This window comes from Macrosteles quadrilineatus, unplaced genomic scaffold (assembly GCF_028750875.1).
Source record: "Macrosteles quadrilineatus isolate MER2022 unplaced genomic scaffold, UCM_ALF_1.0 Scaffold_1__1_contigs__length_201487025, whole genome shotgun sequence".
Lineage (NCBI taxonomy): Eukaryota > Metazoa > Arthropoda > Insecta > Hemiptera > Cicadellidae > Macrosteles > Macrosteles quadrilineatus.
Window position 1 is genome coordinate 144,308,200 of NW_026542594.1, and position 16,613 is coordinate 144,324,812.

The 16,613-nt window shown below is 33.5% G+C and overlaps 1 protein-coding gene across 1 annotated transcript in view; it reads left to right on the plus strand.

Annotated features, from left to right (window-relative positions):
• LOC128986304 (uncharacterized) overlaps positions 1–16,613 on the plus strand; it is a 68,177-nt gene that overhangs the window by 10,878 nt on the left and 40,686 nt on the right. Inside the window, exons 3-5 of the mRNA XM_054406602.1 lie at positions 4,191–4,423; positions 9,155–9,466; positions 12,365–12,523. Of these exons, the coding sequence (XP_054262577.1) occupies positions 4,191–4,423; positions 9,155–9,466; positions 12,365–12,523 (704 nt within the window). The remainder of the gene's footprint in view (positions 1–4,190; positions 4,424–9,154; positions 9,467–12,364; positions 12,524–16,613) is intronic.

A 16,613-nucleotide genomic window follows, 5' to 3' on the forward strand; every position in this document is an offset into this window, starting at 1 on the left:
TCAATTGTCTTAAAAGTGTTAAATATTTTAATTACTAAACATGCATTTGCAGATTTTGAATGTTTATTGATATTCTCTACCCAGTTACTACAGGGTGGGGCAGAGTGGACTCCCTGATTTGATCGGTTAACTGTATAAAAACCATACAAGATTATTACAAAAGCTTTTTATTTCTGAAATCTAAATACAATGCCATTTTTTCTGATGGAGGAAAGTTTTTGTTGATCCCAAACCTAATAACAATTGTGACTTCTCTAGCTACGATTATATTTCTGACTAAGCTACATAATTTAGTGGCATCAAGAGTATTATCTATGTTGTTTTCTTCTACTTTTTTAACTATATCCAGAGGAAGTTTCCTTATAGTCAGAAAAAAAAATAAATTTGAGTTGGTATCTTCGCCTAAGTTTTGTAGACACCTGATGTGTTTGTCAATAACATAGAATAAGTTCCTAAGTGTTCCAGAGTCGTTAGATTTTAAGAGACTTAAATCCATCAAGGCTTTGTAATGCAAATTTATTATGAGTCGTTAAGATTTTGTTAGCAAATCTGTCTTGAAGTAAACAAATATTTCTTGATTTATTTGACTCTCATTTAAACCAAGATGAACAAACAATATTACATCTGCAAGTAAATAAACGGTATCAGCAATCTGACACATACTTTCTCCCATTAGCTTGTCAACAACCTTTATCATGGATAAGCGATGAGAGTAACTATGATATTTAACAGGTAAAATCACAAAAGTTTCATTCACTTTTGAACAGTAATTTTAGGAATGAACGGATGCACTATTTTGTTTAGAATTATAAGGACCATAACAGAAGAATCTTTTTTTTTCAAATAGTCCATTTTTCCGTTTTTTTAATGGGGTTTTATGTGAAAATAACATAAGTTACAATAACTTTTGAACCATAATTTGTTTAGCAATGGGGGGTTGCACTATGTTGTTAGGAATTATAAGGATTATCACATACTAATCTATAATATTAAAACGAAACTGTGTTTTTTTATTTCACGATTCTGAATCAACCACTCGACGGATTTTAATGATTTTTGTGTTGAAAGAAAGATAATTTTGAGAACTAGGGAATGTCGAAGCCATACATTAAGTTTATGGTCCAAGATTTTTAGAAATTAAGTTTTAATTTTTAAAAAGTCTAGCAGCCGACGCTAAGATTCTAAACTAGCTTTTGGCATAAAATAATTTGCTTAACATAACAGCTGTAAACATTCAGCTTTTGTGTCACAAATTCAGCATTTGGATAAAAATGTAAAGACATACTTAGGGTTGACTTATTTATATTATGTGTAATGCAAATCATTGATACGTTCAATTCTTCTGTAAGAGGATGACAGATTAATTAAATTATACATAGTAAAATACTAGGATGTTCAAATTATTTTTTTAAAGCAATCTTTGTAATCTTCGATTTGTTTTAGAGCAATATAATTTGTTTTAACTAACAGCTGGTTAAATATAAACTATGGAACTATGAGGTTATTTTATTTTTGTCATTGATTATAGGAAGTAAGTAAGATTAGTAGAGATAATTAGACACAGTTTAAACGACAGTTTTAACCAAAATGAATTAAACCACAGTACAAATCGAGGCTCTGTACACGAGTCTTAATAAAAAAGGATAAATGCAAATTATTTTACTGCTCCACTTTTAAGGAAAGATTAGAAAAATAACAATGTTTACATGTTTTAATTTTTCATGGTAGATTTTTGTTTACAATTAATGTTTATCTGCTTTAACTTTGTTTGGATTAGGCCCGGAAATATTGATGACATAAAAAGAAGATCAAGAATAATCAGGAATCACGATTTTAAATTACCACCACAACCTCAGCCGGGTTTTATACAAAGATAAACAGATGGATGACATAGATTGAACAGAACGTCAACATTGACCTAGGATACTGCAATTAGACAAACCATCCTTTTATGAAATCGGGTTCAGTTGTGGTTACGTGTGGGGGCGCCTATATCAGCGCCCCCAAACAAGAATTTATTTCAACTATGAATATATTGTAGTTTAAATTATTTAATATGGGGAATTACGATGCACATTTATTCAATGAGGGTGGGTAATTATCAACGATAGAACTGATAACGGATAATAAACATTGACAATTACGTCATTAGCTTTACTAGCGTGTTTACTTTTTATATTCCTGCTACATGTGACCAGTTCTTTTTTTCAAATGAATGTTATTTGAACCAAACAGTTGTTTCAAAACAAACTGTTATTGTTTTTACTTTTCTTTGTTTACGCTTATTTATTTAGCAATTAATGCAGTGAAATTGATATAAGGGATAGGTGTGACGATTAGTTTTGATGTTAGGACACCAAAGTTAAATTACGTGTACTGTGAATTTTATTGGATACTATCGTTTTATTTTAGGTTGTTTCTATTCAGACCTACTGGAAATTGTAGTAGTTGTATTGTGGTGATAATAATTATGGAAGAGGTAGGTAAGTACGGTATGCGATGGAAGGTGGTATCGTTGACTAGGTCTATACACTTCTCAATTGACTATTACTCTCTCTCTACTGTAGGCTACTTATAATCTCAGTATGCGTCTGTGCGAATCGGCTGCAAATCTCACTTCAACGCTTTTCACATCGTAAAAATTGCAGAATTGCTGTTTTATTGTAAAATTATCGTATTTAAAATGCATATCGTATAGGCCTATGATGGAATAAAAACATATTTGGTCACACAACATTTGTTTACAAGATGATTTTTCACATTAAAACTGCAAGATACTTTGTCTTTATATGTGTAAACTAGCTGATCTGATTTGTACACGGTTTTAACTGACTACTGAATTCCCGTACGTAGGACGGGCTGACACCTCGTTTTAATAAAAACCGGGTTCTTTCAAAAATATTACTTTTTCTTATTTTATGGGGGGTTTCATGGCAAAAATAGCATAATTTACAATAACTTTTGAACTGTAATTTTTACAGAAATGGGAGTCATACCATATTGTTCAGAGTTTAAAGGGCTACAACATACTAAATTTTTATCAAAATCGTGGGCCATTTTCGAGACAATCCAATTTTTCTGTAATTTTATGGGTTTTTATGGGAAAATCCCATTAAAAATCAAAATTTCAAAAAATGAAAAACTGGAGATACCATTGCTTAGTACCTACATACCAAATTTCATCAAAATCGGACTACAGGTGTGGTCTGTAGCTCTGTACACATCCAAACACACAGACACAAACACACACAGACATCACTTCGAAAACCACTTTTTTGGGTTCAGGCAAGGCCACACTAAAAAAACAGGCCGTAATGCTCGTCCAGCATGACGTCACGATAGAAGACGGCAATGACGTAATTTTTGCCGTTTGTGATCAGCTGCTTGTTTTAATCTTTCATTGGAAAATTAATAAATAAGTACTTATACGTCATAGCCGTCTTCTATCGTGACGTCATGCTTGATGAGCATTACGGCCTGTTTTTTTAGTGTGGCCTTGGTTCAGGGGGACCCAAAATGGATATATCCACTCAAAACTCAAACTCGAAACTTTTGTTGAATAAATCTACATAAGTAGATGGTTTGTTCTTAAATTGTTTTATTTCTGTCAACAAAAAATTTTTACGCTGCAACTGGTGATTCTTCCCTTATTATCTTTATATTTGGATTTATTTAGTTTCCATATCAGCCTATTAGTTTCCCAGTACAGTAGTCAAATTTCCAGCAGGTGCATCTTGGCAAGTTGAGTGTTAAGTGAAGCGTGACGTTATTTACCGGTTACTCGTGGTTATTTTGTATGTATTTATTAAATTCTAGAGTGACATATCAACATTTATAGACAGTAGCCTATATGAGAAAGACGGTTGATACAAGTTCCTTGGGTAATATTCTTTTACTTAGAAAACGGAAAAATTGTGCAGTGTAACACTGGTAAGGTCATTATAAAACATGAGAGGACTCAACCAGGGGACTTCAGGCTAATTTAAAATGACTAAAAAGTTAAAATAAACAATAATATGATCCGGGTTCGGTTTGAATCCCAAAATCCCGGGATTGGATTGAAGGACCGGGATTGAAACCCCTAATCACAACCAATATCTATCCTTCCATAAAGTAAAAAGTGCATGTGAAGCTGTGCAACTGTTTTTAAATGCAATCTAAGTTTGTTCATAAATTTTTGTTTGTTTCAGATCTCCCAAGTCACCAATATGGCAAAAAATTTAAAGCTGTTGTTGAAAGAGGTCTAGCTAGGAAGCTAGCATGCTGTTTTCCTCAGACTGGTGACAGAGTAGCTTTTTTAAACCCAGATTTAATATCTAATCCAGCTTATAAATCTGAGGGTGCCAAGAGTCAAAAGGAGCAAAAGTGTTTATTGCTCTGTAGTTATGACAAGGGAGCATTGATGTGGTTTGCAAAAAAACAAGTTAGTTTTATATCAATTACTGTAACTAAATATTTTCCTTAGTTTTTTTACCATTATTTATTGAAACTATTATTTACCATTTAATCATTGGTGGTAAAGTAAAATGGTTACCTATGCAAATATTCGCAATGGTTATTCACTTTTGCTTTCTAAACCCCAATACCGACGTGGCAAAGTTTCACAACTAAACTAATTTGTCTACAGGTTTCCAAAGAAGTTTTTTTAACAATTTAATGTCAAAATTGATACCATGACTTTTTTGGGAAGGGGACAAATCTGCTAACAAATGCCTTAAGGGGTTTGCACCCTAAGTACATGAAGGGATGCTTTACGCAACCTCCCTTTTGTTGGCCCACTAAAAACAACCCCTCTATCTTCCCTTTATATATCTGCTCAAGGGATCGGTCATCTTTCTGTATAACTCCATATCCAGATGGCTTTTCCCATTAGCTCAGCTGCTTTATTTTTCATCACTTGTGGATAAAACTTCTCTTTATGTTCCAGTTTTCTTCCTTCTCTATCATGAGTGTGACAAAATTTGCCCTTATCTCCTATCACTAACTTGCAAACTTTTAGTATTGACCCAAGTTTCATGATCCTGTGTTATCTCTGAAGTTTCTGCAGCTCAAACAGCTTTATAATACCAATTTTGCATCTTGGATAGGAAAGGTCTCATGTCCTGCCTCAGCTTGAGTAAGTTAGGAAGTTACATTAAAAAAGTTACATTAGCCTAAAAGAAATTTAGAAACTTAAGGGCAGACTGAATTGTAAAAATAGTATTTTTACGTTTTTATGTATTTTGAATCTTTAGAATCTTCCGTTTATAATTATACTAGCTGGCCAACATGGCCCGACATTACACACATTACATTACGTAATTACGTACGTACGTAATTACGACGTTACATTGGTCATGGCCCGACAGATGTCGTCCTGTCCTAATGTGGTTTTATGTTAAATGCTCGTTCATTTTCAAGATGAGCTCGTTCGCATGGCTCAATCACGTCCTGGTTTAAGTTCGTTCGCTATGCTCTCTCACCTTTAGGTTGGAGCTCGTTCGCTGCGCTCACTTGCCTTCAGGTTAGCTCGTTCGCTACGCTCAATCACCTTTTGGTTGCAAATTAGCTATTGTCATAAACTTAAAAAAATAACAGTGCTGCACCCTGTTAGTAAACCTATTAAGTTTTTAATGCTATTGAACATCACAGAATCAAATTGTTTTGTTGAACACGCTGTTAAGATTCTTTAATTCCATTTAAATATGAGTACTCATAAGGTTAACATGGGAAACTCCAGAGCCACTGGGGCAAAGCCCTTTTGACGGATCTGCACCAAACTTCACAAAAACCATCCTTGAATAATGCTTAATAATGCCTGAAAGTTTCATTACAATCTGTCGAGGACAAAAAAAAAAAAAAACAAACAAACAACCATGCATTGGATTTTATATAGGCTATATAGATATAACACAACTCAATTTTTTAGTGTTAACATATAAAACATATGAAAAAGGTGCAATGCAAGGTTTTTTATTGAAATAACGCAAAAAATATAATCACCTATAGGCTAGGCTTTGTTTTGATTTTTGATGTTCTAAAAATGCAAAACGGGTGTCTAGTGTCAGTGCACAATAACATATAAATATCTGATCCTCCCTATTATAAAGGCATAGGCCTGTCACACCGGAGCCTTTCTTGGGTTTCCTGGCAGCTTGTGCCAGGAGCCTATCCCGAGGATGCTGATATCATATGCCTGTGCACTGACACCAACTTCCTTTGGTACTAGGAGCCCCGGGCAGGGTTTCTAACCCTCTCTGTTCGCTTTGGCCAAAGCGACTGAGCTACTGAGGCTGATAGATTATGAACGATAAAGACGACGTTAAGCGCTGCGCTGCTGCGAAGCCTGGAACTATTACAACCACTGACAACGTACTGCACTGTAATGAACAATCCCAAAATGTGATCGTTTCAATAGAGCTTAAAACTTTTTTATCATTAAATCAAGGTATGAGACAAAAAAATGTTACCTTTTGGCTTTTCCTGGATTTGCCGAAATCTTTGCTTACCCATAACTCAAAAACTACTTGGCCTAACTCACTCAATCTTTTGAACAATATTTGACATAGTGTTATCTAGTTCTTTACATAGGTATTTGTACACATCTTTTAACTAAGAGACAAAATTTAAAATAAAAAAAAAATAAAAAAAATTAAAAAAATTTAATAAAAAAAATTTAATTTACAAAATTTAAATTTAAACAAAAAATCTATATAAATAAAATTAGAGTTTTGTCTGTACATTGCTTAGAATAATGAACTTTTTGGTTATTTTTACATTTCATAGGTCAGAGAAACCGAATCAAACCTTATCTCAATTTCTGTCTGTCTGTCTGTCTGTCTGTCTGTCTGTCTATCTGTCATTCTCTTGGTAACGCTAAAATACGCACTTTATTACAACTACTCCTCAATAACTATAGCACTGTCCCGCCTGAAACTTATTTTCCAAATACTATACATATATGAGATGGTTTTAGACGTATTTCATCGAATATGAGACAGTTAGATATTTAACAGTAAACCCTTGAAAATCAAGTTTTTGTCGATTTTTGACGTGGAATTTCTGGAAGCCCATGTTAACCTTATGAGAAATGAAATTATTGAATCTTAACAGCTGTTTCAATTAAACAAGTTGGTTCTGTTCTGTGATGTTCAATAGCATTAAAGTTACAAGGATTACCAACAGGGTGCAGCACTAGCACTATTATTTCTTTTACATTTATGACAACAGCTAATTTGCAACCTGGAGGCGAGTGAGCGTAGCGAACGAGCTAACCTGAAGGCAAGTGAGCGTAGCGAACGAGCTAACCTGAAGGAAAGTGAGCGCAGCGAACGAGCTCCAACATACAGGTGAGTGAGCGTAGCGAACGAACTTCAACCAGGACGTGATTGAGCCATGCAAACGAGATCAGATAGTAAAAATAAAAGTAAGCCTACCGTTATAGGATCGACCGGCAGACACAGAGGTAATTTAACCTTTTATTGATTGTCATACCGATCCGGAACAACAAAAAACAACATAAAATGAAGCTATGTATAATAGTTTGGCCAGCATATCTTAAAATATGCAAACCAACTGCTGTTCTTTATATAAGAAGGTTTCAACTGAATATTATAAGATCCCCGTGCGTAGAACGGGTACACAGCTAGTATATATTAAAAATCAATCTTTTTAAACAAGGTATTGTAACTTTTTTTTAATTTTTCCTCAAATACAAAAACCCAGTGTTGGTAACTACTGTAACTAGTTTATAAGCTATTTAATAACACTCATAAAAATTAGGACTCTTTATCTATTACAGTAGAGTCCCGCAAACTCGGCGTAATGTGGACTGGAATGGTGCCGAGTTTGTGAAATGCCAGGTTATTGGGAACTAGGGTTAAAAATAAGGACAATACAATTTTTAAGCTTTTTAACCTCCTTTATTATATTGCAAGTCAGTATTAAGTCATCAGATATACAGGGTGCGGCAAAAGTCAGTATACCGAAAAAGCAGTTAAACTGTACCTAGCATTAAACATAACTATAAAAGTATAATTTTAATGTACCTGTTAGAGAAGCTGCTCAAAGTGACCACCATCATTGTCTATACACTTGTAGCACATTTTCAACACTGACTTACAGTACAGATTTTGTTGCATAGTTGTGGTGTGAATAAAACATCAAAATGTTTTGTTATTAATTCTGTTAAATGTTCTAAACTTTGAGGTTTCTCCGAAAACACGTGTTCTTTTAACAAATCCCACATACTGAAATCGCACGTAGTTAGGTCTGGGGACCTAGCAGGCCACTCAATAGTTCCTCTACGTCCTATCCATTCATCGAAGTTATCATTTAAAAATGCTCGAACATTTAGGCCATAGTGTGGAGCTGCTCCGTCTTGCTGCCAAATAATCGAACGACGACGCAACTGTTCAAAAGTGGGACTGTTTTCCAACTCTAAGAACACATCTAACATCCGTATAATCACGATCGAATTTCCACCAATTTTTCAAAAGAAAAACTCGTTGCTCTAAAGTTAGTTTACGATTCATGATTAAAAACACCAATAATAGAAGTTAATAATACAAGCACTACACTCACCAACTTAACTTCACTGTCACTAGTGGCATACTAACAAAACAAACATTCATCGATAAAGAATAAACAAAGACAAAATCAACGTCAGATTAGATAAGGAATAACACTGAGATAATAATAGCGCGAGAGATAAACAATGACGCTCACCGGCCTGCAGCGGTATACTGACTTTTGCCGCACCCGGTAGTACAAAAAATCCTTGGTACGCGTTGTGAATGATTTTACTTGAGCTAGGTTGAGTCCATGTTTAACTCGGACTCAAAATATCACTAATTTTCTGAGCCAAGTGATGGTTGAGTTATCCAGACTGCCGGGTTATCGAGTGCCGAGTTTGCGGGACTCTACTGTACCAGTTCTGAGATACAGGTACTTAAGTTAACATTATGTTCTTATGGGGGTCAAACTGCCAGACTGGGGGTCAGAAAAGGAAACAGCTTTCTCAACTGGCCATTTTCATGCAATCTACTGTAATATAGTTTTTTGTTTAACCTTTGTGATAATTTTACATTTTTACTATAATTATAATAGTTCGATCATCATTGTACTTGTTATTAAACACTACAGCTACTAAATTTTACCTTATTTTGATTTCCAGGAAATGGGTGGAAAATCAGATGAAGGAAAATGTGGGAAGAATATTGATAATCCTGATAAAAGTAGTCAACTTAAAGCCTCAGCTAGTTTGCAACAGCGTAAAAGTGAGATATTGCCAGCAGGTTCTAATGCTGGACAATGCAATGATGGAAACATCCAGACTGGATTTAGAAAACTGCAACCACAAATTAACTTAAAGCGTTGCAATATTTTCTACAACTATACAACCATTAGTGTTATAAAACAAATTTGTTTGAGAGGGTGTCCAAAAGAAAAAGTCCATTTATTTGGAGTGGTAAATAAAATTATAAAGGTAAATATCATTTAGTGCCGTTGTTACTCCTGTTGTGAAACTAATATGCGGGATGTTTTTAATTGAGTTTGTTTATTTACCACATAAAGGCAGGTCAGAGTCGGTGTTGCCTGGTTATCCAACTTACCTTGTTATTCGACCCCCCTTGCATGGACTATCGAGTATCAAGAATCTACTGTACTTACTTACGTGTGGTATGACTCCCCTCCATCAGTACTCAAAGGATACAAGCCAAGCTTTAGACAACTAAAGTTAACTGTATTCTCCAATAGCTCACTGCATGCTACATAGTTTTTCAACTCCTCATAAATGCATACCTCATGTCTTGCACGCAGTGCAAACAGAGTATTGTAGCTGATTGGACAAGTATTGCTTTATTTTTAATTTATAACAAACAATTGATTAAAAAATCTTTAGTATGTGTTTGCACATGCAATACATGAATTGTTAGTCAACAATTTTAACTAAAATAATTAAATAATAACATACACTAAACATGACATTGGAGTCGTTGTTTCCTCAAATCTTTTGTGATGATGACAAAGCGCAGAAAAATTTTGGTTTCAAAAGAAAACAAACTTAAGCCTCTAATATATTTGTCAACTGAGACGAATTATTAAATTTTAATATGTTTATATTGTTTTATTTTTATTTCCTGTGCTATCTGACTTTGCGATGGTTTTTTAGGTCAGATAATCAAGACTCTACCGTACCGATTATTTTATACTATACTGTGTTGGTTCAGGTGTAGGAATAGACTGTCTCAAGAGACTCTATGGACTGATTCTCATAATTCTTTATGTCAAAAGTCACTCACTTCCTTTTGCCAATATGGTAAAAGCCAAATAGTTGTCAAGCTTAATAAAGGAGACAAAATTGCTCGGGCAGATGAGGTAATAACCGGAGGAAATGGCATAACCTAGCCCTGCAAACAAAATTATCACACATTATACTAATCAAAATAGCATATATTATTTCTTAGATTGGTGGTCTGTTACTCACTTGATAAATTTAATATCAGAAATGTTTACTGTTTTTCTCTGAGCCTAAAACCCATATAACTCCTTTTTGCGAAAAAAATATTGCCTAAAAACAACACTTAAAATGAACTAATATAAAATTAGGTCTGAGTTGGTTGTTATGAATAATTTTTTGTGTGGTCTGATTTTAAACTTTTACACACTTGTAAGTTTTAAATGTGTCTTAATAAACTTTTTTAACTGTATAATAAAGTACTCTATGCCTAGGGTTTTATGGGCAGGGCCTTAATTTGGCTGTGAAGCCATGTATCTAAAACATGCACATTACCGTACCGTATTTTTAATGCTTTTAAAACTTAAATAGAACGGCGCCAGGGGTGTGCCATGCATAAAAAATGCATCAAAATTCTGATTTGATTTTACTTGATACATCGAACCACGTTTTAATTCATTAGTGATCAAAATAACAATTCAATTCAGTATCCATATATGTTATTAAATCGGTGTCCATATATGTTTTTGAATCCATATCCATGTTATTGAAATGAAATGTTTATTTGTCACATTTAAAACAAAGTTTACAAGATTGTGATTTTTACATATAAACATATTAGATGTCAATACTACTTTACTAACTAATAAAACCTAATGCCAAATTCTTTGTTTTTTTATCAATCCATTAAAACCTAAAGCTAAGTTTTTATAAAATCATCTAGGGAATAAGGACACAAGAGAATGAGATAAGATTTTAATTTTCTTTTTAAGAACAACATATTTTCTTCAGTTTTAATTTGATCTGGGAGGTTATGGAAATTCGCTAAGTCTGCAGGTATGCTGCGGCGGGGGTATTTCAACATATCTTCATGCGTAGGCTTTCGCGGCCGTTGTCATTGAATTCCATGGTGATGGTTTTCGGCGTCAACCGCGTCGTCAGTTGTAATTCACTGCCAGACGTTTCGCCCTTACTTTGAAGTGGCATCCTCAGTGGCTAGGCTGAGACTACTGAATGCTTTTGCTAGAGACAAGCTAATTTGTATTTGGTGATCAGACCATTTTATGATATTAGTTTGATTGTTATCTCACCTGCCTTCAGTTGAGTCAGTATCCATCCATAAATGTTATTGCATCCATATCCATATACGTTATTTTGATTTCAATAACGTATATGGATTCGGACTCAATAACGTATATGGATACGGATTCAATAACGTATGGATACAGATTCAATAATGTATATGGATGCTGCATCGATTTGAATTGAAAATCTTTTGGATCGAATCGTTGCTTTGAATAGAATAATTTTTGATGCTTCACACGCCCCTATACAGTGCTACTACATTTTGAACTTGAAACCGTCATCTTGAACCTGTAAATCTAATTATATTAAATAGGTACCCACCAGCATGTTTATTTTAAGGCAATGATGAATGGATAAGATAAAGGCTGGACCACAGTTCTAGGCGTCTGGCTGACGCATGCGTAATAAAATAACGAATTTGCATTTAATCATATGTTAGCCCAAGTTTTGACAGATGGGGAATTGACACAGCATATTAATGTGCATGCGTCAGCCAGACGCCTAGAACTGTGGTCCAGCCTTTAACAGCTTTGTTACTGGCTTGTACAGCTGGTTCTTTAGTCAGGATCATTTATTAAAAGCTCAACGATCAAGTGGGTCCAGTTTAGAATCATTAGAAAGATTATGACTTTTCTCAGGAATGAACCGGCGACCTTCTGATTATTAGACAAGCACTACATATATCCACTACATAATACTCAGCTACCGAGCTATACTTTCAAACAGTGGTTTTGACTTACAAAAGTGAGTTGTTTAACTAGAAACACAATAAGTCTTGATACAAAACAACAACATAGATAATAAATGTTAATGATGACTAACAATTTCATTTTCTTTCAGCCAATCTCAACAACTAAAACTGATAAGTATATGTTGGTGTGCGAGTTAATGGACGACAGTGATACAAATAACTTGTTCACGTGTTATTTTTTCACTGCCGAAATAACTGTTATCAGTGAAATTGAAGTTGGAGATATTTTGCGACTACACAGAGTTAAGGTAGGTAGTCCTATCCCTTTTAACTATACTGACCTTTTAACTAAACTTAAACTTATAGTGTTTATGACTGATATAGAAGGCACTGTCTACTTCCAGCTTAAAATATTATTCACTTAATATTTCATTTAATATTATATTCATTTAATCAAATCAAATCAAAGATGTCTTTATTCATAATATGTACAATTTATGTAGCCTACAATGAATGGTGTCAGATCTTATTTCAAAGAAATAAAAATAAGTACATTAAAATTAATCTATTTACAGGTATAATGCAGTACACATTTTTACCAACAAACTTTTTTTAACAACGCCATTTAACTTATTTTATTTAACAAAAACTCATTAATTGAATAACAAGTATTCTCAATCATGAATGCCTTTCAATTTTTAATGAATTTCTTAATGTCTCACTTTTCAAACTTTCGGGCAATCTATTAAAGAATTTAACACCCTTATATATGTGGTCTTTAAAAAAAAATTCTATTCTATATGTTTCTAATTTCAAATCATTTTTGTGCCTTGTATTATAAGTATGATTATGCCCAAGAAAACTAGTATTAGTCATGTTTTGTTTCACATACATAACACATTCATATATATATAAATCAAATATTGACCAAATTCCCAGTTCACTAATCCTATCCTTTACATGAGCCTTGTACTTCAAACCTAGCATGATTCTTATACATTTCTTTTGGAGTTTCAATATCTTTTTTAAGTTTTTGTGAGTTGTTGCTCCGTATACACAAATTTTATATGCCAAATGTGAGTGAATTAAGCTAAAAAATATATTACTTTTAAAGTTGCTAAATCACAGAATTTAGATAATCTTCTAAGGACATAACTTCCTGAATTCATTTTGCCTTTAACTTTGTTAATATGTTTATTCCAGTTTAAATTGCAATCCACAATTAAACCCATAAATTTTGCATCCGTTACTTCTGAAATAATCAATGTTGTCATTTTATTTTATTTCTGTTGAAAAACCATTTTGGTTCTTATTTGTATTAAATTTATAAAGTTTGTTTTATTTAAATTTATCTGCAAGTTTAGATTTGTCAAAAATTAAACTATGTTATTTAATTCTTCTTCTGCAGATCTTTTAATATGTTCATCAGTTGGTCCTGAAACTTTCAAATTTGAATCATCAGCATACAAAACTACTTTGTTGGCATTCTGATCAACCAATAAATCATTAATTCCATTTATGTATATAATGAATAATAATGGGCCTAATATTGACCCCTGTGGGACTCCAAATTTTATGCACGGTGTTTTTGAATTTATTTTTGTTTGTTTTCCGCCAGTTGTAGGGCTTTAATATTCATTCAATATATTTTCATTTAATATTCACGGAAGGCCAGCAGGAGCAGCCACAACAAAGTCGGCAGTCAGTCGGAATTCTATCTATACTAAATCGGTTCCGATGGTCGTACACCATCCGACCCACTACTCGTCATCTCGGCATTTATCATGGTGGCTCGCTCCCAGCAGCTCGTATTGATTTCATTTGGTTCAATTGGTTATTTGGTTGATATATGAGAGCATAGGGAATTTAAATTGTATTAAAACAATTGTAATTTTATACTGACAACTGTTTTATTCAATTAAAAAAAAACAAATAAGATATTAACACGTTCACTACCGAGCGACGCACATTTGCGTCAGTCCGGTCACTCCTACAGACCAAAAGGAATGATCATGACGATGCTTACAGACCAATTGATATAGGAATAACATTGCCAACAGACCAAAAGAGAAATATCGTTTAAATGGACTAATTGACTTCATATTAACCTTAAGTGAATTAGTAAGCAATAAATATTGTTTTTATTTATCGTTTTGAGCAAATTTTAAAACGCCGCATATACGCGTCGGTCAGTCTATTTAACGAAATCCAGTTAAAAAGATTACATTTTCGTTTCAATAGACCAGGCGACGCACGTAAGGGTCGTTGTAAATTTTGTTGTTTCAAGCTTTTCCCTACACAAACAAATAAAGAAACTTTACTAAACACTAGCCAAAACTGCTAAGGTTATAACTTTTACATCTGTTTCTGTGAAGTCGCGGAATACACAATGTAAACAACAATGTTGCCAACTGTTGTGTGACGTAACCAATCGTCATATCCACAGACCAAGCGACTCACATTTGCGGCAGATATCACTCTAGACTGATACGATAAAATCAGGGGTTTAAAATAGACCGTTGCTAAGAAATATGCTGATTAATAACATTGAACACCGACGCAACTGTGCGTCGTTAGTCTATTTCAATGTGACCAGCTGACGCAAATATGCGTCGGTGGTCTATTGTGAGAAACGAGTCGACGCACAATTGCGTCGCTGGTCTATGTGAACGTAAATTCCATATAATTGTGGTAGCGAACATGTTAAATATAAACATACATTTGTTAGAAAATGAAATAACTTGCGTATTTACTAAACGTGTAAATTGTAGCATATAGTGATGTGTCAAAACCGAATCTCAAATCTCAAAACTATCAAAACTTAGGAAAAGTTTCGGTTTCGAGATCCGATCACCAAGTTTCGAGATTCAAAAGTTTCAAAATCAAATATTTTGGCAGTTTTATTTTTGAAACTGCTGAAATTTTTTGTGCCATTGTTATTGTTTTTAACACTGTTTCCAAACAAGCTGGTAGTAACAGAGCAAACATCATTAACAGTAATGAAACAAGTAAATTTTATCCTGAACTTCAAAAGGTATCTTATATACTATAACTGGTACAATTCAGTTTCACACCAATTGCATACTTAACATTTTATGATTATGTGTATTTTTTGTAACCTTGACCTTTGTAACCATCTAAGTAAAAAAGTTTTGCGTTTAGGTTTTGAGATTCGGGAATCGATTTTTAAAGTTTCGGTTTCGAGATTCGAAATTTCTGGTTTTGACCATCACTAGTAGCCTATGTATATTTGTCCCTCACACAAACAACAAGTTGAAAGTTCTTTTTTAGTTTACTTTGATTTTTTCACTTACTGGTATTTTTAGAAACATTCACCCTTATAAAGTCCGGGATTGTTTGAACAATTTTTACAAAAAACTTGACATCGCTTTATTGGTCTGATCCATAATAAATATTGGGATTGTCAGCATCTTCTTCATCAGCAAATAATAAGTCTCTCAATTTGTCTGATCTTAAACCATCAGACAAATACTCCATTAACCACTATTACTTAGTTAAACATACGGAGATAAAAACCAACATAACCCTATTCTTACTACTATACTAAATGTTTATACGGGATAAACATTTTTATTGTAGGCCTAATTATGATAAAAGTGTAGGCCTATACGCAAACGTACAAGAACTGTTCTTATATCACCTCAAATGGACATTGACACTTAATTAAAACTATATAACACAAATCTCTCGAGAAAATAACGAAAACTCAAAATCACATAAATCTGAATCAAAACAATTATGATTACGTTGCACTTGTGTCAAAACAACAGCTGGTGTTTATTTTAGTTGTTTCCACCACAACTTTTACAATACAATGTTGCAAGCCTGCTGATCGTTTACTTTAACAATTACTCACTAGGTTACATCACTTTAAAGGCATCATACCACAGTACTGTCGAATACTCTGCCAAGCTAGAGTAGAGACTATTACACAGACCCAATGAGACGTCATTTTCATATAGTGACATTTCTGGGGAGGGGAGAAGCTATTTGTAACTCAGGGCGTTATCCACCCTAAATCCGGGCCTGCTGCCTGTAAAAGGTTGATCTATATTTTTTAATGTCCCCTTTTCTACCAATAATAAGAGAAGTCAAACACAATCAATCAATAAAATCTTTATTCAGAACGTACAGATACATCGTACATGAATGCGTCATTATGTTATTTTTTAATAACATAAATATATTACATAAAGTTAAAAGGTTTATATAACAGCAGTTTTTAGATAAAATAAATACATTACTTAAAGTTAGATAAAATAAATACATTACTTAAAGTAAAAAAAAAATCATCTAGACTGTAAAAAGAATTTCCTATTAAAAATTGTTTCAGTTTCTTTTTAAATTTAATTGTGCTTTGCTCCTTCCTTATGCCAT